The sequence below is a fragment of the Acipenser ruthenus genome, chromosome 9 (assembly GCF_902713425.1).
Source record: "Acipenser ruthenus chromosome 9, fAciRut3.2 maternal haplotype, whole genome shotgun sequence".
Classification (NCBI taxonomy): domain Eukaryota; kingdom Metazoa; phylum Chordata; class Actinopteri; order Acipenseriformes; family Acipenseridae; genus Acipenser; species Acipenser ruthenus.
The window spans coordinates 57,433,332-57,461,192 of NC_081197.1; the positions used below are offsets into that span (position 1 = coordinate 57,433,332).

The 27,861-nt window shown below is 39.4% G+C and overlaps 1 protein-coding gene across 5 annotated transcripts in view; it reads left to right on the top strand.

The window, feature by feature from the left end:
- Positions 1-27,861, top strand: part of LOC117405925 (ephrin type-A receptor 3) — a 105,643-nt gene that overhangs the window by 67,570 nt on the left and 10,212 nt on the right. For 2 of the 5 annotated variants that reach the window (XM_059030317.1, XM_059030315.1), the window contains exons 5-13: positions 3,003-3,344; positions 10,968-11,092; positions 13,715-13,877; positions 17,578-17,680; positions 18,167-18,228; positions 20,309-20,434; positions 22,683-22,868; positions 25,079-25,140; positions 27,047-27,256. In XM_059030317.1, coding sequence (XP_058886300.1) covers positions 3,003-3,344; positions 10,968-11,092; positions 13,715-13,877; positions 17,578-17,680; positions 18,167-18,228; positions 20,309-20,434; positions 22,683-22,868; positions 25,079-25,140; positions 27,047-27,256 — 1,379 coding nt within the window. The remainder of the gene's footprint in view (positions 1-3,002; positions 3,345-10,967; positions 11,093-13,714; positions 13,878-17,577; positions 17,681-18,166; positions 18,229-20,308; positions 20,435-22,682; positions 22,869-25,078; positions 25,141-27,046; positions 27,257-27,861) is intronic. The other 3 variants (XM_059030316.1, XM_034009458.3, XM_034009459.3) reach the window with 3 other exon arrangements.

Consider the following 27,861-nt stretch of genomic DNA (forward strand, 5'->3'; position numbering starts at 1 on the left):
AGCTCTCTAGCCTGTTGTGAGAGTGAGAGAACACAAGTATAAGCTCATGCCAAATATGTTCTTATCACGCATTGCCCATCACTCCTTTCACCCATCATTTCAAACTCTGTGAAATGATCTTGTCTCGACCAGCTGGTTGCTGTGCAGAAGCTTTCAAAGTCTTTTTTTTTTATTCTGTCAGCTATTCAAGTATGTCTTCTGAGCTATATTCTTACTGCTCTTCTGGGTTTCCTGTACAGTATTGGTAACAATGAGCTTCATAGTAGCAGAGTAATGTAATTAGATTGCAGTGTCAAAAACTGCAGGCATGTGCCATTTTTGTGCAGACTATACATATTTCTCCTTGCTTCAGGCAGCGGTGCTGTATTTGTTCCAAATCTGTTACACTGTGACAGTGTATTCTATTATTACAGTACTTACTGACAACTCTCTTTACGCTGCTAGAAATGTCAATGAAATCTAATTTCCCCCAAGGTGAAGCAGGTCACAATGTACCTGACGGTGCATCTGTATAACAAACTGCAAACCTGCCTGCCAGTTTCATATTCTCAGTGCCTGTGGCAAAGTGGTTAACAGTGTGCAGGTGCAGGAATGCAGTAGTGATCAATGAACAGACAGACAACAATAAACCAGGTGCAATGATATTTTATTTTGTAATCAATTGGTCTGATGACCCAAAGACAGTAAATAATAACAATGCTAACAGCGGCGTGTATTGCTCTGTTTTAATCCATGGGTTGGTCCCGAAATAATAACAGTCCCGATCTTTTTACACCCATACGTAACACAAACACAAGTCCACATTGCATGCTCTAATGCTAGTAGTGCAAATACAGTTTGTCGTGCAAACAAGTTGCAGTGTTGTCCGGGTTTAGTGCTGGCCTTTGGCAATAGCTCTGGATTGTGTTAGCCATCTAAATAACAGCAAACTGTATATTTATTAATGACAAAACAAACAAAGCACTCACGATAACAACACAGGTTTCTCCTTCCGGTTCAGCTTAACCATAACAAGGAACAGATCACTTCTCTACACCCCCTTTTGTACCATCAATAATGACCCCTTGGTTAACTAGTGCAATTGCTCCTCCAATCCGCGGCTGCCACGCCGTTTCCCTTCCGGGTCGATGATTTAGTGTATTGTAGCTCCGCCCCCTTTCTAGATGACCAACTTCCTTCTAACCCTAGGAATGAATTGTCTGGCCATCCAGTCCAGGGCACTCTGTTCCCTTTACACAGCGCCCTCACAGGTCGGGAGAGAGATTCATCACCAAGAATCATTCAGTCTGTGTCACAGTGCTGTACATCAAAAGCAATACATTCTGCAGGCCTATCTGTTCAGTTTAATGTCTGTGTGTGCTGGTTCAGAGGATAATCTGTGGATAAAGAGTCCCTTTTGGATGCTAAAAAAACCTCCAGATTTTAACCCTAACTCCCATAAATCTTTCTTTGTGTGTCGATTCTCCCTCTTGGTTTGCAATCCCATTATTGTAAGTATGTTAGAATGAAATACTTTCCTTTTGGATCTCTCTGCCCCTCAGGACAGCAAGGGCTTTGCTACACTGCAAGGATGTATTGTCTCTGCAGATTACCTTTAGGACACCTGTAAGTGTAGAGCGGAAGTGTATTGGCAATCATATGAAAGAAGTTATATTGGTAATCATTGGTTTAAAATTATAGGAGAGATAAAGCATGTGCAGAAATGTACGGGAAAGGGACATTTGCTCAAAATTAACCTTGTAATGGTTGGTTACACTTGAATGGAGTAACAACTGAATAGCTCATTTCTATTATAATTAGTAGGATAACAGAAACAGACTGTAGTCATTTATGTTCTGAGCCTACTATGGTATAAATACCAGGTGTAGAGGCATAGACAGACAGAGAAGCTACCAATACCTCCAAGATCATCGTGGACCATCGATGTATCACTCTGACACTCTCTCCAGGGGTTAAGACAACTTGATCAGTTGCCTGTCTCTGTTAATACTAGTGGCACGTATTGTTTCTACACAATAACATTCCATGTAGAATGTAATGTGGGTATTTGGAACCTGTGTAACATTTAGTTTGTCCCTCTGCAGTGGAATATTATTCAGCATTATAGACCGCATGTGTGTTTCAGTTGGTTTTTTTTTGTTTTGTTTTGTTTTGTTTTACAAGCATCGCAATCCAAAAGCGCCCACAAAAATGTATTGCTCCTGAGTGTGTATTAGACGGAAGAGCTTTAGAAAGATGACCCTTTCCTGTGGTGGAGCAGTAGATTACATGGTTCATAATGCTAAACCTCCTCTTGAGATTCTCACTGTGTCATTGTGTATCATGAATAGTCAGTGCCATAATATTTTTTGCCTGGCAGAGGATAAGAGACCAGCATTAACGAGGCTCTTGACAAACATGACTATTTAATTTCAAACAAGCAGCAGCTTTTGCACTTTTGTCATGCAATCCTACTCTTTTTTTTTCCTAAAGCAATGCTAGTAATGTAGTTACAGTCGTTATGTTGCTCATGTTCAACATTAAAACAAATAAATAAATGAAAACATTTCAGTTTTATTAAATGGTCTGAAATGTAAAGCCAGCAGGCTGCCAATCCTGCTAAGTGCCTTATTGCAGTTCACAAGGAGATCAGCATGGATTGTCATGTGTCACCTCAGACATCATTCGCTAATCCGAGAAAACTGGTTGTGTGCCTTGAAAACACCCTTCAGATAAAATATTGTGCTTTATTAATTTTCATTATTTCCGACATGTATATTTTACACTAACAATCTTGTTAGTTTCAATGGAACTATTTCAGGTTTACAGTAAAGGTTAAAAAAAATGTAAATAAAAATAATAAAATGTAGATAAAATACTTTTTATTTGAAGTTTTGTATCACTCAGTATATTTTTATAAACAAAAACAAAAGTACACGTGAATCTTGTATGAGAATCTTATCAAGCCATCACACTATCAGTTGAGCCTTTGTTTCCAGTCTGTTCTAAATTTGTAATTGCAGGACCTCCCTCCGCCCCGAGGAACGTCATTTCAAACATCAATGAGACTTCGGTCATCCTGGACTGGACCTGGCCGGCAGACACAGGGGGCCGGAAGGACGTGACGTTCAGCGTGGTGTGTAAGAAATGTGGTGCCAGCGCTCAGCAGTGTGAGCCGTGCCGCGGGGCTGTGCGGTTCCTGCCACGCCGTGTCGGCCTCACCAACACCACAGTGACCGTGGCCGACCTGCTGGCTCACACCACCTACACCTTCGAGATCGAGGCCCTGAACGGCGTCTCGGAGCAGGGCTCCGCACTCAAGCAGTGTGCCGCCGTCACCATTACCACCAACCAAGCCGGTAAGGGTGGGTCTGCTTTTCAGTACTTATCTCCATGCATTCACATAGTGACTGTCCCGTGCTTTACCCTCGGATTCAATTGGCATTATGGTGATGCTATCCTTATAGTACCTGTTGAATAGTACCAAAATAACAACACAGACAACAACTGTGATAAAGATAACTGATGCTTTATTTTACATTCCTTGCAGTGTTCACATTTAAAAAATTGCAAACAGGTATTGTTTTAGTTATTTGAATGCTTATTTGGAGCAGCACCATTTCTTCATGGGGTCGGCTCAGAATAGTGATGGATGGAATAGGTATATGACTTTTTAAGTTAGGGCACTGCTGGAGCACATCACTAAACCCCACTACACAGTTCTGCGTGAACTGAACTACTCCCTTGCCCTAACAGATCACTCCAGGGCAGGCTTGAGGCATGTTTGCGAGCCCAGTGTAGAAATGTGCTCTGCGGATCAATACAGACGATTTTAGTCACAGATGTATTGTTCCAGTGTGGTTCTTGGTTCTTTAAAGTGGAGAGGAAATAATTAGTAGGGTGGCTTCAGTGGGAAAGCTATGAGTGTATGTTTCCAATCTAGCATTTTTAATGCTGGGCCCTCCATCCCGTTCCTGCGAGCAGGGAACTCATGATACTGTCCTTTTGAGATAGCAGCTGCCTTCCCGATCACTCAGAAAGTGTGTCTAAACCAGGTCAAGATTCTGGACAGAAACTCGTTATATTATTGAAACTACAGCTGTTGGTCTCATGACTGTATCGTCAGGATGAACCTCAGTCTCCACTCTGTCTGAAGGACCATCGCTTGGTTGTCAGATGCATCTGCTACTGATTGGTGTTCAGTTCCCTTAAGGTCTCCATGCCTTTGTCTGTTCCTGACTGCTTTATAGGTTGCTGTCTGGTTCGCTGTCATCCAGGTTTGATAGGTTAAGGGTTTAAGGTGATTTAAGGAGTCTAGAATGGGACAGGGGGGTCTAAAGGCCATGGGAATGATCAGTCATCTCTGTTTAATACATGTGTGTTTTACCAGTGCACAGTTACTTGACTCTGGTTGCCATTCTCTATTGACTGGGGATTTACATTCTGGATCACTGAAAGGCCGGGTAGCACGTGGTGTTCTTCTACCACTAACACATAAATAAATCAAAGGAAGATAACATTTAGTTTGTATGTATTGTTGATAGAAAAGTAATCATCAATGTTCTCTCTTTAAACTTTGATTCAGTTTGGATTGAATAATTTCCTTTTTAGCCAAAAAAACACTGCAACGAGAAAATGTCTTTGTTAAACAGTGATTTCAGCTAATTTGTGTGCTTTAATGCATTTGGAATATCAAAATAATTATTTTGGCACCCAGTAGAGATGGATTTAATAATGATCGTATAACCATTTTCTTTCCTATGATCATATAACACTGTGTATAACCTAATGCAAAAGCTCCACGTCGTGGTGTAATGCTACAGAATTCACAGTGAGCCAGGCTGGAATACAGCTGGAATGTGCTGGAGTTGGCAATGGTGTCCTGTTGGACAAACTGTGACCGGTCATCCTTAAATATCCTGGTCATCCGTAAATATCCCGGTCATCTGTAAATATCCTGGTCATCCGTAAATATCCCGGTCATCCGTAAATATCCCGGTCATCCATAAATATCCTGGTCATCCGTAAACATCCTGGTCATCCGTAAACATCCTGGTCATCCGTAAATATCCTGGTCATCCGTAAATATCCCGGTCATCCGTAAATATCCCGGTCATCCGTAAATATCCCGGTCATCTGTAAATATCCTGGTAATCCGTAAACATCCTGGTCATCCGTAAATATCCTGGTCATCCGTAAATGTCCTGGTCATCCGTAAACATCACGGTCATCCGTAAATATCCTGGTCATCCGTAAATATCCTGGTCATCCGTAAACATCCTGGTCATCCGTAAATATCCTGGTCATCCGTAAATGTCCTGGTCATCCGTAAACATCACGGTCATCTGTAAATATCCTGGTCATCCGTAAATATCATGGTCATCCGTAAACATCCTGGTCATCCGTAAATATCCTGGTCATCCGTAAATGTCCTGGTCATCCGTAAACATCACGGTCATCCGTAAATATCCTGGTCATCCGTAAATATCCTGGTCATCCGTAAACATCCTGGTCATCCGTAAATATCCTGGTCATCCGTAAATACCCTGGTCATCTGTAAATATCCTGGTCATCTGTAAATAGCCCGGTCATCTGTAAATATCCTGGTCATCTGTAAATATCCTGGTCATCTGTAAATAGCCCGGTCATCCGTAAATATCCTGGTCATCCGTAAATATTCTGGTTTCAGAGAGTGAGTTCCATTTTTTTGTTTTTTTTTTGTTTGCAGACCTGAGTTGAGAACATAGAGGTGATAGAAGAAAACTTAATTCCTTTTGTCATGTTGACTCTGCTCCTTACAGCATGACGGACAGTCTATGTCCAAGTCAAAATGTGATCAGTTTTGTAACCTCCTCCACTCAGAGATGCCAGTGGATGACTGGCAGGGCTGCCGTCACTATCATCAGAGCTTGCTCTCTTATTTTTGTCACCAGCTGCTGACACTGTTTAAACTCCCTCGCTGGTTTGAGTTAGCTTGAAAGGGGGTTATTTTTTAGAATGAAAGATGCAGACACCAATTATTTACTGCTTATCAACCACAAAATGATACAGTATTTTTTCAAGTGGTAAAAAGAAGGTGTGGGGCTTTATTGTTGCCACTCCCTACTACTTGCATCTGCCAGTGGCCTTCTTACTTTTTTATTTTAGAAAGTGCATCATGAGACAGACATGCTGTTCAAAGTTACCTATTAACATGATCTAGAACATCTATGCTTCACTGTGTTATTACAGCTGTGACCTATACAGTGTGGCTTGCCAGACACGCTCGCTTTACAATGACATCAAGCTTTAGACTTTCAAATGATTCAGCATTAAATAAGGATTTTATGCTCACCGGTTGCATCGGAATCTAGAACTGAGGGGGGGGGGGGGGGGGGGAGAAGTAAAAAAGACAAAACAGCAATAGTTTGAATAGTTTCCTTCTGGTGTCCTAGCTATACAGATGATGAAGAGGAAGGTCCTGTGCCTGACAGGGAGATTGAATTCGTTATTTCTTTTTTTTAATTAAAAGCAAGCCATTGGGAGTCGAGATTATCATATTGAACCCTGAGAGGCTATCCCTTGGCTATCTAGAGTGTCTTAATTTCTGAAGCTACAAGACATTGAGAACAGCCAAAAGGGCGGTATACTGGTGAGGTAAAACTGAAATTGTGTGTGTAGCTGTGTGTGTGTGGGTCTCCCCTGTGCAAAAGTAATTGGGTAGGCTTAACGACAGGATGTCACTGGGATTTCCATAACGTGGGGTCACAAATTCCATGACCCTTTGAACGACTTCAATTATTGAAGCACTTTGCACTAAAGAAGGAACTGGTGACCAGACTCAATCTCTGTCTTATTTCTCTGCCTCCACCAGCATGGAAACAGAGCAGCTGGGATACAAGCGTACAAGTTCAAAGGGTTTCCCTGTAAAAAGGATACCTTTTAATAAATAAACATACACCACTGTGCATTTTCCTAAGGCTGCTTTCCAACGAAGCCAAACCACAAAACAAAACAATCTTTCCTCTCAGCATTCCCCGTTGATTACATTTGTTCTAATGCGTCAAGATGCATTACAGTTTTTGTAAATTATTCTCTTCAATTCTGCCTTTCTCCTTTGTAAACAAATACAGGACCTAAATGGGTATTTTATTATCACCGCAAAGACCTCCTTTGCACATAGGAAATGTGAGAGGCTACAACCTTTTCTGCAATTAAAAAAACTCCCTTGCACTTGGACAAACAATCAAAATACCTTTAAGACCCTATAAAATGCAGATGGAACGAGGAGATGGACGTGTGAAGCTATAATCCGTTCGCTAAGTGCTGCAGCTGGACTTTCTATCAACACAGTTTTATGACAGTATCCCGTTCTTGTCTTGAGACATGACATCAAACACCAGCTAAGACACAGCTCCCTCCTCTCGGGAAAGGGAGAATATATATTTTTTTTAATCAGAGGGAATCTTTTTAACTGCAGCCAATTCCTGGTATTATTACATCTGGTAATGTCATACCATACATTGGAATTTTTTATTAGACTTTTCTGAGAGGCCTAAAGTATCCCTTATCCTAAGGAGGTGTTGCCAGATAAGTTGGAGAGCTCTCCTCACCTCCAGGGAAGAAGGAACCAGATATAAGCACTAGTTCAGGGACAGTGAGTCCTGGAAACATCCCCAGGATGGTGTGTGTGAGGAACGGGGGGGGGGGGGGGGGGGGGGGGGCTGTGCTGTCAGGGTTGTTAATGGGTAAGTTGCAAAATAAATGTTTGGGAGTTTGGGGAAGAGGAATTGTTCCCAAAGCTATCCCATTACTTATATTTGGAATGATTATTCATTTGTTAAAATGACTGTTGATTTGTTATTTTACTATCTGTAAGTGTAATTACAGTATTAGTTTTTCTTTGAGTGCAGTAGTTTTGTAATCAAGATGGCTGCCTACAGAGACCCCATAACTCTTTTCTCTTGTGACCAGATTCAAACCCTGGCTATCCTGAGGTAGGTTACTGCATTAAACCATGTGCCGCCTTATCCTCCCCACCCCAGCGCTAAAGGCACATTTCTGACAGAACCAAGCCCAGCTTATGATATAGAGCCTCCTTCCACAAAGGCACGTGTGCTAACCTCAGAGCCATGTGGTTGAGATTATTCAATATTGTACAAATTGTTTGGCTATTATGTCAATGATATTTTACAAAGATGCCATTTTTTTTTTTTTAATGTAGGGAGGCCCACTAAGATGCAACATCTCGTTCTCATTATAAGAAAAATGTTGAATGCTTTAGCGAATCCTTATCTTTACAGCTAGAGTACACAATGAACACTGTCCCTGCCTTGCTTTCATTCAGAACGGGAAATGCAATGCTACAAGGGTCAAGGGGCAGGGCAATATGCTATTTTTATATTAAAGCACATAAATACAAATCCGGTTACAGCATCAAAACAGGATGTTTATAAGAGGATGCATACACAATAATGTATGGCTTTAAATGTACAGTCTGGCTTGCACTATTCCGGAAAGGTTAGAGCTTTGGGTTTATTTGTAGAGGGGCTTACAAGTACAGTGTGAGTACAGGTGACTCCATATCCAATATATGGTAGCCTTCATGTTGTTGTTTATATTGAGAATGACATAATTACTTCATCCGTTTGCTGAGTTCTCCAGAGACAGGAACTGCTGTACACTAAAAAGAACTTAAAATGTGTCACATCTCTTACGCGTTGTCTTTGAGACATATACCATTAAACCACGACGTGAGAACACAGAGATATTGTTAAATGTTTTCGCAGTGTACCTGATCTAAACCATGTGGGTTATTCTGTCAGGGGCTTGTTAAAGGAATACATTAGTCATAGAAATACAAGAACAGCGCTAGACTGAAGAACAAATGATGTTGATGTCTGTGAGCAAATCAAAGGATTGAATTACTTCTTTTACCCATTCCCACACATCAAACTTTGCATCCAAGTTGCTTTTTATCCATCGAATCGGATGGTTCAGAAATAGTTCTCATGCTGGAATTAATCAATTACTGCTGAAATGTAACAACAGGCCCAATTCACAACACTTTAAGGACTGTTGTAAAGAATGCTCTTTTTTGAAGTGTGTTCGCATTCCCGTGTGTTAAACTGAGCTTTAAAAAAATGAGAACAAGCTTCTAATCCTGTCTTAAACATCTTCTGTGAACTGCACACTTAGTATAATGAATCAAACTGATTTTTAAAGGAATCAGCCCTTAGCTAACCATTCCTTTTGTGCATAGGGCAATACTTGTTGCCAATTGCTGTTATAGTTTGGCCCAAAAATAGAAGCCTAGTGTAGTTTTAAAGATTCTCTTTAGAAAAATAGTTAATACTGTATCGATTACTGCTTAATCAATGTAATATAAATAAATTATGTATTTTTATCGGTCCTATGTTTTCTGCTGTATTTGAAAAATCTCTAGCCCAACAAAATATTTATATGAATAATGTATTAAAGTCACTCTAATACATGAAAAAATGAACAACTATATTTAAGACCAGATGGCATGTATTCATCCAACAATACAAGTCACAGTACCAGTATGATTATCTGCTTTTCGCGAGCAGCAGACCGGAAAAAGCATTTGCAGGAGTTTGAAACCCATTTTTCCCCCACAAATAAAAAAACTCATATTTGTTCAGACCAGCTGTGGGAGTTCATGTTAAATAAAAATGTTATAACTCAGTATTGGAATGCTGGAGACCACAGACTGAGTTTAATTGTGTTTATTCTGACCGGATTGTGGGAGTCACCTTTTTAAAATAATCAAGCTGTTATCATGGGAATATTCAGATTTTTTTTTATTATTAGGATTTTTTGTCTTTCTCATGCCAAATAGATTCCTTCAATTTCAATTTGTCATGTATAATTCTAATATTATGCAAGTCAGAGCCAGGGCTTGCTAATCCTGCCTTGTTATTATACTTAATTGGCAATATTCTCAGGAAACATCATTACTAAATAATGCATTCTGTTAAACCTTTTTCAGATGAGTTTGGTTGATTCGTTGCAATAAGTTATCTTATTAATAATGAACTATTTGCATACTTAAATGAATAGAGTGCTTATATACCCTCCTCGTTATGACACATTAACATACTTGAATGCCAGAAGTTTGTGTGTAAGGCTTTGAAAGCAAAGGTGGAAAGCAATATTTGGGATGGCACAAGAGACTATTGAATAAAACACATGGTTTCAAGCAGTGCTGAAACCTTTGAGACAGCAGCAGTTCATGTTAATATAATGAGATAATAAAGGGAAGGATTTAAATATCGAGAAAATGAAGATGGTATCACATTAATCAACTAATGGTAAAATTGGAATATAACTTATTTTATGTGTATTTTTTCACATTAAGAATAAGAAGTGTCTCCTTTGTTATATTTACATGGATTTTGAATTACAGTAATGGATGGATAATTGTAAGTCTGAATTTACATATCATAGTTTTTGAGGAGCCTTGTTATTGGAGGGTGGATACAAAAAAATATTGGAATAAATTTACATTGACAAGAAAAAAAAAAGTCCATGTGCACTTCATGTGCCCCGTCTTTTAAAGGCAAAATCGTGTGCAATAAAATCACAATCAAGCGAAACTTGAACATTTCAAAGAACAACATATTTTTTCCTGTGGTCTAATAAATTGAAACATAGGCCAGTCAGATGTCTTTACAGTTTTAGTGCTTTGCAATTTCAAAGCAGTAAAACTTAAAAAAAGAAAGTATCAAGTCCTGATGTGAATTATAGTAGAAGATTGAAAACATATGATCTTTTGGAGCATTGAGACATCTGAGCAATAGAACGTTTAATTGTGCTTCAATAGCCGATGATCCTCTAAGCATGTGTTTCCAGCCCTCCTCTGCAGCTGCTGGGGGGGTGTCAGTGGGCCAGTGCTACACTCAGGAGCAGCACAGCTGGAAACATTAGGGGACAGATTCTGAAAACTGATAAAGTGAATTGCCTTGTCCTCTTGTTTCTAATTGCAGCTCCATCACCAGTCACTGTGATCAGGAAGGACCGCACGGCTCGGAACAGCGTCACCCTGTCCTGGCAGGAGCCAGAGCGCCCCAATGGGATCATCCTGGACTACGAGGTCAAATACTACGAGAAGGTGGGGAAGCCCAGCAGCATTTTCACTTTGAACTGCCTTCATTAACTGCTGGGCTGCAGAGAATCTCAGTGCATGCCCGTGAGTTCTCACGCAGTTCTGAAAACGTTGCTCTGACTCTTCTTGTCTGATAAACAGTGTAATCCAAAAGCAATTTTTCCGTTTTCCACATAATGGATTTAGTCCTCTTTCATTCATCCCAGAGCAATAGGCTTTAAACGCATGGCACTTTATATGAGTTTAAGAAACAAGTTTTGATTCAATCAAAAAATAAAGCAATTTTTATCAGGATGACCCACTCAAAACATGTCACTGTGTTTGCAAAGAATACAAAACGCTGGTGAAACATTGTATATACTAGATATAATCTTGGAAAATGTTACTGCATAGAACAAATAATAATACGGTACCCATACTAGATTTTATGACAAAAGTAGAACTAAGGAAACTAAAGTAGACAACTATTCAACTTCTGGTCTCGAGCATGAGGTTAGAAAAGGGGAAGCTGTATTAACGGGCAGACAGCAAGGAGAACAATACAATAAAGTATAATGAAAAATAAAATAGTGCAGTGAAGTGAAGCAAGGTGAAGCAAGAACACTTTCACAGAGACACAGGTTCAGCTCTTATAGAGAACTACAAGCAGCTGCTATCTCGCACCAAACAAGACAGGAGGCGATTAGTCTGTCTTGGATTCTTTTGTTTATGCCCAGGTGTCACTAAAAGCCGTTAACTAAAACCAGAACCAATCAAAAGGAATCGCTCGTGTTCATTGTGTAAAGGGCAGGGTTATGTGATACACTGCTGTTACGAATTCTGCCCTGTCCCCTGTCGGTGTGATGAGATGAGCTTAAAAGCTCTAAAACTACGAGTGCAGATGAGCCTGGCTCAAAAATAATCACATTTGGTACTTTCAAGTAAAAGTTATCAAAGGTTTTAATAAAACATATTTCATATTGATGCAGCTAATTTTTATTTGATAAAAAAAAAGTTTTTTAATAATTTATTTAACTTAATGAAAACATGAGCACATTACAGTCAGTGGATTATTGATTTTGGAATTGTTTCAGAGACTATATTAAAACTATAATTTTATCCTCGTAGGCTGTAACTCTATTTGCAGATAATATCCAAGAAATTAAAATGTAAGCGAATGAAACTGCGAGGGATTTATTTTATTGTACCAGTACAGAATATATGCACTGGATTTTGAAACCACGTAGGGACCATCATTATGAGAAAATGGGGCTAAACTAATTAAGATAAACTTTGCTCTCTAAAAAGTAAACATGTGGGTGCCTGCAGATTGCAGAGGGAAACAATGTATAGCACTGAACTTGGAAATATAAACAGTGTGAAACCATCATTTGCTCTGGGTTTAGGTTTTGTTCTCATATTTCCAGTTTCAATCAGGAATGTTCCTGTATTATATCCTGACTGCTAAATTACTGGTAGTAGTCATTCCCTGGTGTGTTAGCATAGGCACGGGTAGTTTACCAAACCAGCAGTGCTTAGGTAGGATGGAATAACTGAAAACCAGATCTGATTACACATTCCAAACAAGTCTGAGAGGCAAATTTCATTTACAGAGGCCCTGCACTGTATCCGCAATACCTGCGCAGTCAGGGACACATTGAAGCACACGTTAAAATCATATTTAACTACTCTTTTACTTTGCAAGGATTTCAGTGAGAAAGGCACTTTAATCATTATTATTTATTTAGGAGCGGTTATTTATGTAGAGCGCCACGCTAAACTGATAATAAGAATAAAAGGAAAATCCTGTAAGCAGGTGTTCATTTTAGTAAACTGTCCTTGTGCTTGGATAAAGGAATCTCATTAAGCATGATTGTTGCAAGCAATCGAAACAGGTTTGCAGGTTAGATGCAAACAAGTGTGAGGCATGGACTGAATAGCGCATTCACTACAGTTTTAACTGTGTAAGACCCAATGCTTCATATTTCAGGTGGAGTTGGTTAAAAGCCAGGATAGTGTGTCAACACATATATTTAACTTTTAAGTATATACACCATCGCCACCTGCTGAATGCTTAAATTACCACAGCTCACACCATAAAACGAATGATCAAAATCTCAGGAAATGACTGGGAAGTGATTACACATACTGTTACACAAAACCCATGACACACTAGGTCAACGCAGCTGGGAAGCTGTATGTTTAATTGATGATGACGTGTATAGAAATGAAAAGATTTGTCATACCCAGGAAGCGTTTACAGGAGTTTGGACACGGCTTTAACACAGTGACTTCATTATCTGCCAAACAGATTTTTCTCCCTGGTATAGTGTACCTGTTTTAGTTCTTCATTACGCATCTGGAAACAATGGCTTGAAAGAACAGCAGGACAATAAATCTGCTCTCACTTTGCTGCTCTTTAGCAAAGACATAGAAGATTAAAGTTGGCAGTTGATCAGCTGGAATAGGCATTTCTCTTGGGTGCACCTGATTAGATATACACATTGTTGTGCAGAGGCGTCCAGCCCCACATGCGAGCAACTTGATTTTCCACTAAGCAGCCCCTTGACTGGTACCAGGCCTGTAATCCGATCTTCTTCTATTGAATTTTAATATGCTTGCCTTGGCTTTGTTTTGTTTTCCATAAAGCAGGAACAAGAGACAAGCTACACTATCCTGAGATCAAAAGGCACCAACGTAACGATCAACGGGCTGAAACCTGACACCACGTACCTGTTTCAGATCCGAGCGCGCACTGCCGCAGGGTACGGGGCCAGCAGCCGCAAGTTCGAATTTGAAACCAGTCCGGATTGTAAGTACTGGATACGTCTGAGCTGTGTTACTCTAATTTTAAACTCTCAGTCATAAAGGTAACTCTTTACATTGAGTGTCTCTAATTACTTTATATTTACATTGAGGTTATATAGTGAATACATGTGTACTTACACATCGTTACAATGTTATTATGCATAGTTACAATGTACTTAATGTGTAAATTTTGCTGAAGCTTCTCAAACCTGGTGAATGTAAGGGGGACAGCTCTTGATTGGTTCTGCTCATATTTATCAGATCGTTATCAATATGTGTCCTGTGCTGGTCATAATTCTACAAATACTCGCCTTGTTCATGGAGTCCCACGGGGTTCTGTCCTTGGTCCTCTTCTTTTTAACAGTTATTTGCTGCCACGGGGTGATATCATTTGACAGCATGGGGTTCAGTTCCATTCTTATGCAGATGATACACAGATCTATTTAAAAATAAATTCTAACACTGATACAGTACTGTCCGCTTGTTTGGCAGATATTAAAACCTGGATGTCAAATAATATTTTGAAACTGAATGCTAGTAAAACTGAGCTATTGGTTACTGGCTCTAATATCCAGCTTTGCTCTTTTACTGGGTTTTCATGCTCTTCTGGTGACTGCCTTGCAGATGCCTCTTTGTTAGTCCGCAGCTTAGGTGTTCAACTTGACTCAAAGCTTTTATTTGAAAAACATATCTCTTCAGTGGTAAAGACAGGGTTTTATTATTTAAAGAAAATGACCAGAGTGTGTCATTCTCTGCCCCCTAGGGATGCTGAGATTCTCGTTCACGCATGTGTTACGTCTCGTTTGGATTATTGTAATGCTCTTTTTGTTAATCTTCCTGCTCGCTTTTTACATCGATTGCAGATGGTGCAAAATGCAGCAGCAAGGGTTCTTACTGCTACCAAGCAGACAGAACACATTAAACTCCGGTCCTGAAGCGTTTGCATTGGCTTCCTATCCAGTCCAGTGTTTCCTTTAAAATATTGCTGTTGACCTACAAGACTTTGCATGGTCAGGGTCCTAGTTATATAATGGACCTTCTTAGCCCTTACATCCCTGGGAGACAGCTTAGATACTGTAACTCTGGATTGTTAAAATGCATGCTTCCAAAACATGTTATGCTGGGAGGGCGTCGTTTTAGCTGTGTTGCTCCTTTTCTTTGAAACTCACCACCAACTTTCATTAGAGAATCCACAACAGTAGCCAAATTTAAAAATACCCTTAAGATGCACTTATTTTAAGACACATTTATTCTCCACTGTATTTTTTAACTCTTTGACTCTACTGCAGTCTGCACTGTTTATTTTAATATACTGTACTTTTATGATGATCAGTCTTATCTCTATATTTACCTATTTTATTGTATTTTATTTATTTATGTATCTATAGCATTTTTGAACTGATTAATTGTAATTCATTGTGTTTTGTAATGTTGATTTGTGTTTGATTGTTTTATTTTGTACAGCACCTTGAGACACCTGGGTGTGAAAGGCGCTGTAATAAATTAAAATTATTATTATTATTATTATTATTATTATTATTATTATTATTATTATTATTATTATTATTATTATTATTATTATTAATACATCTTTTTGCAATATATATTTAAGTACACAATTGTATCAGAAAAGTGCTAGGGTTTGGGTAAGGGTTAGGGTTAGATTTAGGTGTAGAGTTAGGGTTAGGGTTATATCATGCACAAAGATTTACACATTAAGTACATTGTAACTATGCATAATAACATTGTAATTATGTTAGAGACAAGTAATGTGACATGTTACCATCGTAAGAATATACAAAACAAACTTGGTAATACATTTAGAAATGTTGAAGTCTTTATGAATGCCTTTCTAACATTATTTTAGAAATTATAAAATCATGTTTGTAACTGAGACGGTTTTCCTATGCTGGTGTTTAGTAAATGAATGCAGATTTTAACTTACCAAAAGTGTTACAAAAGTATGAACCAATATACACTTGTAATCCATTGCATTTTCAGTGTGCTACAGAATCAAGACCAATATTCAATCTGTGTTTCAGATTCTATTGTGTTGCCACTGCTGGTTATGCTAATGGTACTGCTAGAATTTATTTAGGGTAAAACACTGATAGTATAATCATATCCTGGTGGCATTTTAAAACTTTTCTGTTAGGGTGGTCATTGCGGTAAATGCAGCAGCTTGTAAATGATTCTTGCAACTTTTGCTAGGCTGCTTTTATTCCCCTTGAAAGATAGGTATAAGTATCTGGTGAAGAAGCTGTTTGGAATAAAGATCTTATTATGAATTGATGTTCACATTTTCTGTGTGATACATTCCCCTCATGGGCAGCAAAACAGCTGCTGAAGCAAATTGTTCTTTTTTAACAATAGCACAAGTGACCCTCAGCACTGATCAGGAACAAAGATAAATGTGGCATTGTATAGAACTGTCTGGACTCATCCAGACACAGGAGCAGCTCAATAGCAATAGGAGATCATTCATGTAACTGCTTTTCACATTTTTGTCATTAGCATCTGTGGTGGTGGAAACATTGCAAGTTATGATGAACACAGTTTACAAAGCCTAGTCGTAAAAGGATAAGGTTTTCATGAGGGCTTGTTCAAGGCAAAGAAGCCGACCCTTTCCAGGACTCACAGATTCTATAATGAAAAACTGTGGCGGCGAGGAGTGTTTGTCATTGATTTAAAACAGTTTAGTTTATTGAGATACTCTAACTTGGTAACTCAGTGTATCTCATTCAAGTGAAGCTCTAGGAATGCAAGGCTGAAGGTATGTTGTTGCGTCTTGGTGCGTCAAGTCAATGCAGAAGTGGCAACAGAACTACTTTTTTGAGAAGGAAACGCACAGTTAGAGTCAAAAAATGCTGGAATGTGGCATGAATGGCTTCTTTGAAATAAATTAGCTTTACTTTTATGGAATTTACAAAAGATTATGAGTAAAGTGTGGGTAACGCTCAATCAGTTTGTCTAAAGACTACAAGACAAGTCAAGTAGAGAAAGGTTTCTGCATCTTGCCTTACAGACACATTAACACCACAATGCCATCCTGGGTTTTAAAATGTTGTTCATTCCTGTTTTCAGTGGAAGCAGTTGTGTCTCAAACACTGTTGCCAATACAACAATGACAACATAATATTGTTTAATAGATTAGTATTCTAACCATCTAAGAAAAGGATTACAACATCATTTGATTTGTAGGCTTGAATCCAAAGTTATATTGGTTGTATTTCAGTTCAGTGTCAACTATCAAAATTCCTGATAACGCTAATTGAGGCATTTCAGTGGGTGAATCAGAGTTGTGTAGTGTGGAAGCTAGATACATTTTGTGAAACTGATTCACTTTTACAAAACTGCTAATCCAGCTGTTGTCACTCTACACAGCTGGGGCAGTTTTTTGGACGACACAACCCGTTTAGAAATCAAGACTACTTGATTTGTCATGTCAAAGATTTTCATTTTTGGCATTCAATTTATATTCTTTCCTCTGGGCTTTTCATTAAAACACAATCAACAACAACAAAAAAAAAAACATCAATGTTAAAACCTCAAACATTAGCTAGATGACAGTTGTGTCAAATTTGTATATTAAACCTACTGGTGCTTACTGAAGAAATTCACCTTACACATGTGGATATGCATTAGTGAGACAAGCTGGGGCAGCAATGACTTGGTACTGATATGTTGCTGTGTTCCTCCTGCAGCTTTCTCCATCTCCAGTGAGAACAGCCAGGTGGTGATGATTGCCATCTCAGCCGCTGTAGCCATCATCCTGCTGACTGTGGTGGGGTACATTCTGATTAGCAGGTTAGTCCCATCCACGTCCCTGCCCAGGATACAAAGGCACTGTACACTCGTGGCACTCTGGACACTAGAAAGCTAAGGAGGTGCCTTACCGGTTACACATAGAAACCTCTAGCTGTCAACATGAAATCTGTACCACATTCTTAGTATTTATAATATTAGTGAAATATTTTCTTTTCACTAAAAAAAAGAGGACTATATGGAAATTGCAGTTTTTCATGGTACCAGAATTGGGGCTTGTGCTGGGTTTGTTACAGTTTTCTGCATGCAATACCTCCAGTTAGCATGGAAACATGGATGTCTGGTTGTAATGTGATGCATGGCTTTTACATGCATTGGTTGATGCACCAAAAACAGCTCTGGGAGGGGGGGGGGGAGTTCCTGTGACCCTGGAGTACCCAGCTTTAATCATTTGTACAGATTTCTATAAATAAGAAGTCAATATTTGGAGTTGATACTTAATGAACTATTGTGTTTGGTTTCTTGCAGATTCTGTGGGCATAAGTCGAAACACGCTGATGAAAAGAGGTTTCAGTTTGGAAATGATCATTGTACGTTTCTTTTAAAAATGGCAATTGTCCAGGAATGTGTCTGTGAATCTGTTACTATCCTCTGACTCCTCATCCCCTGAATGTCATGTGTTCAGCAATGGGCTTTACCTGACATTCCTTATGCACACAGCGGGTGACAGGCTGCAGCAATAGGGCTGACATTAACAGTCAGTGATGGGTGCTGTGGATATTGAAGAGCTAAAGCTAACAAGCATTTAATAAGATAAATTTGCAGCACCATCAATTAAATGGAAACTACTGAACGCTAACTGTAACAGAAAGCTCTGAACTTTGTCACCACAGTCACTCCTGCATATTAGAAAGCAAGCCTAAAGTACTTATTTTCAAAATTACAGACAGCAGAGGAAATTGTTCATGAAAATAATCCCTCCAGTATTGAAAAATGCTTTTTTTTTCTCTATAATGGCGCAGTGTGACTTTAAAAATGACCTCTCCAGTGTTGAAATCTGTAGTCACTTAGTGAAACATAGTTCTGGTTCGGCTAAGAAAGAAACCGATTGTGACAGGGCAGAGGCCCTGCACATTTATATATATATATATATATATATGTGTGTGTGTTTTTGTGGCTGCCAGGCATCTTGGATCAGCAGTGGGGGATTTCAGGAGATGGCCACCCTTTGCACAGCCGCATGGTTTTAATTAAGGTCACTGGTTTGGTTTGGTGTCTTTCTGGGGATGTTTATTGTCTAATCATACAACCAGGAACTGCATGCCTAGCATTCTTGGGCTGATCAATCAGTCAGTTAACCCCCCTGGAGAAGACACCACACCATTTAAAAAGGTCAAGTACATTTTGTTTGAGGGAAAGTTAGTGTAGAGAGGAGACTAGGAGCAACAGGTTGTGCTCCCTGCCGATGCAAAACATCGGTTTTGTTTGGTTTTTTGATGGGTTTTGGATTTGGATTGTTGATTAAATTCTTTGTTTATTAAGAAAGAACATTGCGCTAAAGCGCTGAATTGCAGTTTTCAGAGTCCGTGTTTGCTGTTTCTGCCTCTGGCCAGTTTAGACTGTGACACCACTGCACCACACCGATCTTTCTTACTGGCTACAATGCTTTCCCAAGAGTATGGAAGTCAGGAAATAGTTTCTGTGATTACCTTTAATTGATTATGTCTGGATTACCGACATAGCCATGATATTTTTTATAAAGAGATATAAAATGCGCTTTTTGTGACTTTCCTGAATTTTACTGTGAAGCAGAATTATTGTCCAACCTTCAAGCCCTGTGCCACTCGTCACACTCCCAACAGTGACCACATGTTTACAGTATGCAGCAGTGAAGGTTGTTGTTTCCACTTTCAAACGCTCCAATCCAGGTGCGCTCATGATTCTTGAATGAACGGAATCTACTTTTTTTTTTTTTCAAGGAAATGATTCATCCAAGTTCTGTCAATTAAAAAAAAAAGAAAAGAATCTGCTATTAGAACATCTGCAGCGTGTCATTCCATCTTGATGAATAGATGAATAGGACAATTCCAGGACTGTGATGCTAAAAAAAGTAAAGAACATCGTGCCATAATTGCGTCTGAAAAAAAAGATTGTGGACAGGTTCTGTGTGAAAATGGCTTTCTGATGAGTGCCTGCACTTTTGTTTTAAAGCTGACTTAGGTTCTTGATTGAAATATTGTGAATCTGTTTGTTGAGCAACAAGTTTCAGAGAGCTTTGACAGTAAATGTTGTAGCTTTCAAATTTTGATGAGCTGCATTAAATCTTTACTAACTATGTGAAGTGATCCCAGTGTAAAAAGAACAAAAGATAATACATTTAGGCCCATCCTGTATATTGTGGACATTTATATTACAAAAAAAACTTTAGCTAACTGATGGTTAACCATTTCCCACTTTTCCATGGTATGTGTGTGTAATTAGCGTTTCATTGAGAGTTTGGGTTCAGGTAGGATTTGTGACTGCACACGAAAGCAATGTCTAATTAATGATTCTCATTGCTCCCTTCCATTGTATTGCTTCTGATTAGTGAAATGCCTTTCTATACTACATTTTAAAGAGAGATTTAAACAGCCCTTGTTTGATTGCATCCTGTTTTTTTGTTTTTTCTAGTAAAACTCCCAGGACTCAGGACATATGTGGACCCACACACTTATGAGGACCCCAATCAGGCTATCCATGAATTTGCCAAGGAATTGGACTCCTCTTGCATATCCATCGATAAAGTGGTTGGAGCAGGTGAAATACCAATCTCACTAAAACAAGTAAAATAACCGCAGTCAAAAATGAAAACATCAGCTTGGTAATGAAAGATTTTTGGTAATGAAGACCCATTTTGTTTTGGACGCAGTGTCATGGTACAATTTGTGAAATTTCCTTAAAACGGTCTGAGCTCTGGGCTCTGTTCTAGCAAGTTATAACGATGAGCTTCAGGAGGCTGTCATGTCAGGGGTATAACACAGGTGGGGGTGCCCATGTGAGAGAGACCCTTGTTTAGACAGCCGCAGCTATCCTCTCTGAATATTGCTTTGTTTCTTTACTTAAAATTCAAACCTCAAAATAATTACCCCTGTGCAGGCAGTACAAAATCATGCACAGGATACTTTGAACCTTACATCATTGTCTGCACACCCAACCTATCCAGCATCCCATCACAATCCCTGATGGCCATATTTACATATTTACCATTTCTTTTGAACTAGACTCGCATTTGGACTGCAATGTGTATGAGGATACAAACCTGCACTCGTGACTACCCCAGGGGTTTAAGTAATAGTCTGCTTGGCTCACTTTAATGAGGCAATTGAAACCCACCTGTTCTCTAATCAGTGCTCAGATCCATAATCCCTGCAGCATTACAATGTCAGTGTTAGCATGTGATACGCCAGGTTCTAATGAAATATGAAATGAAGTCTTTAGTTCCTCTAACCCCAGTAAATAGAGCCTGGAAATGAGATCATCATTGTGACTCTTGTCTAGCATAAAATATATTCAACTTCAATTATTATTTAAAGTGCAAAAAATATTTTGCACTTTTATAATTACAAACAACATTGTTTCAATCACACAAGTAATAATGTTACAGCCAGATTATCTTCCATCAAAACAATTAGCCTTCAATATCATTTTGATTTTCTCTTCCTTCATTGACTTAACCATTACCATTCGAAAACGATGTGCCCTAAGAAATCCAGATTTTTAGCAAATGATTACTCTGAATACCTTTTTTTTTAAAACTGTCATTAAGCTGCCATTGTTTTCTGCATTCTACTTTTGCTTTAATTTGTTTGTTAAAAATGCCACAGGGCCCCACTTTAAATTAAAGTTTTTTGGCTGAGCTCAGCATATTTACAAAACAGAGGCCATGTCAGTCCATTGGGCCTCAGCTGGATTGAGATCAAGCCATTAGACATGCTGAGTTGTGCAAAGTCTCCTGCTGTGCTTTTGAAAACCCACTGGGTCGATGGAGAGGGCATTGTCACTGACACCGTCAAGAAAGAAATGGCATGTTGCTGCAGCTACCATCAATTGAATGATATATACTGCGCAACCTGCGGATCACATTTGCCCTGTGTATAATATGCATGACTCAGCTGTTCTTGAATCACACCCCTCCTATTATGGGCACCCTTGTATATTACCTTTGGCTTGCCTCATATATAACTCACAACTTGTACACTTGAGTTTCCTCTGAAATAAGGAGATACAACAGATACGACTGTGAAGTAACCTTGGCTATCCCAACCCAGCTGAGGTCATTGAGATGAACTTCACTGATCTCTACTAGAAACCTGTTCCATACCCTGCAGGAGATGGGTCAGCTTGCTAACAATGATTATTGATTATGTGGGACGCCTCGTGGCGCTGCGTGAGTGGCACTGGCTATGTATACAATGACTTGTGGCAATATAGGAGATACATGTAATGAATAATTTCATTTAACCATCCTCGGAGATAGATAAAAATCAAGGATGACAGATAGGTAACAACGCTCCAGTTTCATCTGTCATGATTAGATAAGTAAAATCGGAATGTTTCTATAATGCCATTCCGAAATCTTACAGGCCGTTGTAAACACCTTTTTAAAGCAATGTGTATCTGATTAATAGTATGCTTTTTATGATAAGTGACATCAAAAATATTAGCATAGCCCCACATTAATTACCATAAAATGACAGTCACTGGCAGAGCACTTTGAGGTTGGTTGTAAACCCGAATTCTGGTAACAAAGGTCAGGGTCGAATGGATTTTTTCAGGAATAATAACGCTACAATCATACTGTTTCTTTGTTGGAAACAGAGCCACTTACACATCTTCTAAGTGTTATTTGGGCAATTTGTACAGATATAAATAGCAAACTCAGAAGTGTTATTTGGTAACAAGTTTTGTCATATTTACAGTTTGAAACAGGTTGTGCACAAGTCCTTGATAAATCTGGCACTACATTATATACAGTATATATAATATTGTGCTTTTTCCCCTCAAGGTGAATTTGGAGAAGTGTGTAGTGGCCGGCTGAAGCTGCCCTCGAAGAGAGAGATCTCTGTGGCAATCAAAACCCTGAAAGCAGGCTACACTGAGAACCAGAGGCGGGACTTCCTGAGCGAGGCCAGCATCATGGGGCAGTTTGAGCACCCCAACATCATCCGGCTGGAGGGAGTGGTCACCAGAAGTAAGTGTGGCCAAGAGTGCTTCTGACTCTAAAAAGCACACCTGAAGGCATACTTGCATATGTAGAGAACAAATAACTGATTCCATATACTGTGAATATGGATTGTGGTGACCTACTTTTTCATTTTACTGACCCCTGATTGGCTAAGCAATCGGCTCTGTCTTGTGAACACTTGTTCTTTCTGCATGCCTTTAAGGACCGGTTTGCAAATAAAGTTAATTAACATTTAAACCATATTTATAAAGCCAACAAGATTTTGGTAGCATTAATTTTGTCTCCTTATTTTTGACTCAGCTAATTTTGGTTTATTAGAGATCAACCCACGATCACATTTACTGGCTAAACTACAAAGCACAGCTTGAGGCTGCTTAAATTTCCTATTGTTACAGCACTAAAGCATTTTGAAACCCACTCCTACCTGAATGTGTTCAAGAGAGGAAGCTCACGCTTTCAGTTTTGTATAAATAATGGGTCGTAAACAGAAAACTGTTTGCCTAATATATGTGGTATCACATGCCCTATTAAGTTGTTTCTATAAATAATGTGTGCCATTATTGTGAATGAGAGCAGACTGCTGTTCTTTTGCTCTTCCTAGCAACAGAGGGACTTTGCAGATTGAGCATATGCTTGTGATTGAAAGCAGATAGAGAACAACTTTATTTTATCTGCTTGACATGCAGCTTGCAGAGCTGCTGATGCAGAGTGATTTATTAGCTTAGCCTACGTTAATTCTTAATAATCCAAAGACTTTCACACTTCATTTAACCAACTATATTTGGCTTCTTATTTAGCCAGATACTTGTGGAAGTGCAATTATTCTTTCACACACAATGTTGATTTATGGCAGGGGGGTCTAACATCAAAAGTTTTTTTTTTTTTTTTTTAATGATAGATGGCTATAATTTCAGGATGTTAACACACTTGACTGCATCAATAACCACAGCATATAGTTAATATCAGGTTTTTTTTTTTTTCGGTAGTACTGAAGTTGTTATAACTAATACAATAGCTGTATAAATATTTCTTGCCATGCCATCATGTTTGCTAAGTAGGTCTCACATGCAGTTTTGAAAGAAACACCTGTTACAGAAACCATGCCTTTTCAATTTAATAAATTATACCTGGTACCTTACGAGTTTAAAGAAAAGCCTGCTGACATACCTTAACTAAGGTAGTCTTACACTACCTAACCATTCCACACCCTTTCAACGCATTTCATATCATTAATCAACCACATGCTTTGCCTAATAAGTGACCAGGTTGGCAGTGGGTAGTTATTTAATGAAATGTGTAAGTGCTGAATCTAAACTCATACAACAACCTATACACCTGACACTCCTGCTGGCAGTGACATTATCACATACATACCTGTATGCTGCCAACTGGACAGTCACGTCTGCTGTATTTACACCTGGTGGGCTGTTTACTTGTTACAGCTCGATGTGCAAAATGATCAGCAGCTGTATGTTTTTAGAGCCCATTACATGCTTGTGTCCAGCCACACCCTGTTTTACAAACACACTGCACATAGCAAATCCAATACCAAGCTATCCCTACTCAAGTAATGTGTAGTGAGTTCTTGGTTGTCACAGATTGTCATTACAGTTTGCCATCTGGTGAAATGAAGCAATGTCGATGAGAGGAAAAGTAATATGTCCTGGTGCAGGTCTAATAAACGTGTCAGGAGCCCATGAGTTGACTCCAGAGTCCTCTACATTCTCCTACACCTTTTCTTTTCATCCTGTAGGAAACCGGTTTGAGTTGTAAGCTGCAGTAAGTCACTATTACGATTCTTGACCTGCTGTTGGAAGTCATGAATAACAGGAATTGGCAAAAACTGAACAAACGTGCCGTTGGGTTGCCTGGAGATTTGTAGATGATATCCTAAACTCTTTCAAAGGACAAGGTCCACCTCAGTGGTCTGAAATACACTGGATCCGTTTGAAAGATAGCAAGCCACAGCTTTTAAACCACTGCTCACTTTATAGGAACCATATGTTCATTTCTTTTTATAAACCATAAATTCTAAAACACTATGGCATAATACTCAATGTCTCTAAAGACAGGGCTTCATCATTGAAACAAATGCAATATGTGATGTTTTTCACAACATCACATGGATAGTTGTATTGTTTGGTGTCACTTATGGAATTCTGGGAAGGTGTATTGCAGTGTGTGAACGTAATGTATTATATTTCTTTTTCTCCTAGGTAAACCAGTGATGATTGTCACAGAATACATGGAAAATGGTTCTTTAGACAGTTTTCTACGAGTGAGTATAATATATTTAAACTTGTTAGCATCTCTGGCTATATGACAAATATTTAATCTTCGCTTCAGTGACATAACTGTTATTGATATTTTACTTGATATTGTGATTGCAAAGATCACTTACAGGGAGGTATTTTATGTTTACAAGAAGAAGCAGCTCTATTATTCATGCATTGCAAAACTAAAATGTAAGTCAAGTAAGCTATGAAGGAGCAATGCATGATAAACACCTGGTAGAAATGCTGGTGCAATCTGAAATGTGGTTGATTTGACCCGGGATGATCCAGGATTTCATCTAAGAAAGTAACCCTCGCCTTCAGATTGTACCCAAAGATTATTCAGGAGGTTTGTTTTACTGAAATTCATCAACCCCTAAAATGAAGTAAACAAGACCCAACTAGAATTTTTGTTCACAGGAACCATATGAACTGCATCCCATGTGTGCCTGTACAGTGTCTTTGAGAAAAGGGTTCCAGTTGAAAAGTTATACAGCAATTTCCTGCCTGTTTTTTTTTTAGGCCTGCAGTTCATCAAAGAAACCTGTCATCCTCATCTGGTTCAGCTTCCCTGCCGCTGTTCACCTTACTATTATTAGCTTTCCTTTTAAATTCACTTCCAGGTGGTCCTGGGGTGAATCCACCCCCCCCCCCCCCCCCCCCCCCCACACACACAAATGCACGTACCCACACAAACACACGTTCAGCAGCTATCACAAAGGCACATTCACCAGGTATTCATATAATTCAAGACATGCAGTATGGGCTGCATCACAACACAAATGAAAGTATACTTTATACCACTGCTATTTGCACTCAGAAGAGTATTATTTTGTTTTGACCTATAGTACACAATGTACATGTCTGTGAGAGAAGTTGACTGGAAAATGAGATGTTCTGCTTCAACAATCAGCAGACTAGTCCAGAGAAACCAGGCAACCGGCTCTGTGAGGGACATGCCACGTCATGGAAGGCAGAGTGTCACCACACCGGCCCAGGACCATTATGCTGACTATTCCGTTGTTAAAGGAATCTCCTTTAACACAAGGAGCCTTTGGTGCAGATTGAGGGCAACCTCACTGCTCAGCGATACATTGATGAAGTCCTTGAGGCAACAGTTTTTCCGTTCCTGCAAGCCAATCCGGAAGTGTGATTTTCCAGCAGGACAATGCAAGACCACACAGTGCTAGGATTACAATTGCACAACTTCAAGAAAACAATGTCGAAGTCTTGCTGTGGCCAGCTTTTTCTCCTGACTTGAGTCCAACAGAACATCTGTGGGACCAAATCGCCAGTGCCATCCACAGGAGACAACCGCGACCAGCCAACCTTCGCCAGCTGGCTGCAGCTGCACAGGAAGAGCGGTGGAACATCCCACAGCAGTCTATCGAGAGGCTGATCAGGTCTATGCATCAACACTGCCAGGATTGTGTTAATGCTTAGGGAGGTCATACTTGATACTAACTTTGTAATGTTTTCATATTGACAGTGTGTCACATTTCATACTGAAAACTTATCATGATTCTTTGATCTGTTCACATTTTCTGTGATTTTGTTTGATATCTATGTTTAAAATATTTGATTTTCAATGTATTTACTGGCATTGCCACTAAAACCACCAACTTCAGATATTTTCAGAAGCAGCCCAGTGGTTGATAAAGACCGTTAGTGAATGAGCATATTAAATAACAGTCTATACAGAGACAGTAAAGGAGAAGGGCAGAGAACACCCATGAGAGATAATTAAATATTCACAGAATGGAATGGAATAAAGAATCTTTTTAAGTGGTCACAAATAATGATTCATTTAAAGTACCCCTATAGCACCCGTGAACCCCAAGGGGTGGCTCTGAAGTAATAAATACAAATGTTCTTTTTGCACTCATACATTTCTACTTCCCTCCCTTTCAGAAGCACGATGCCCAGTTCACTGTGATCCAGCTGGTGGGCATGCTGCGTGGCATTGCCTCTGGGATGAAGTATCTCTCTGATATGGGCTACGTTCATAGAGACCTGGCGGCTCGCAACATCCTGGTCAACAGCAACCTGGTGTGTAAGGTGTCTGACTTTGGGCTGTCGCGTGTGCTGGAGGATGACCCTGAGGCTGCCTACACGACGCGGGTAGGTGTTTGTTCACTATAGAGGGTGGACCATTGAGCTCGCACATCTGAAGAGGGTTGTGTTGGCTTTGGACTGATATTAAAGATCACTTCCTGGCCGTGTCAAACCATTTTACTTTTTAACTGAGAAGTTTCTTGAGGTAAAAGAACAGTTTTGTAAACAGAAGTTAGCTGACAATACCTAACCCGGTCCTTCAAAATAACAGCAGGCCGGTTCTTATTTTACAGTTATCGTACAGCATTTCCGACAGCATCCTTGTGTCCTTCAGATTAATTGCAAGCAATATTCCTGTTCCTGGAGTCCTAACCACTCACAGGGGAAATGAAGCAAATGAGTGTATTTACTTTTAGAGATTCTGTTTGGAAAGACAAGTGCAAGAATTGCATGATTTGGCTGGGGTTGCAGTTACTTTGGCATCCTCCTCCCTATCTACCTGGAAACACTACACTGAGCACTCCAGTGTCTTCCATATCCCAGCTGAGTCCAGTCCTGCCCATAAGACTGATTACAAATAGATGAAGAAGCTTGTCTATTATGAATTCTTAAAGGCAGATCTGTTTCCCCCTTCTATTAAAAACCAAGATAAAGCACCAGCAGGGGTCGTA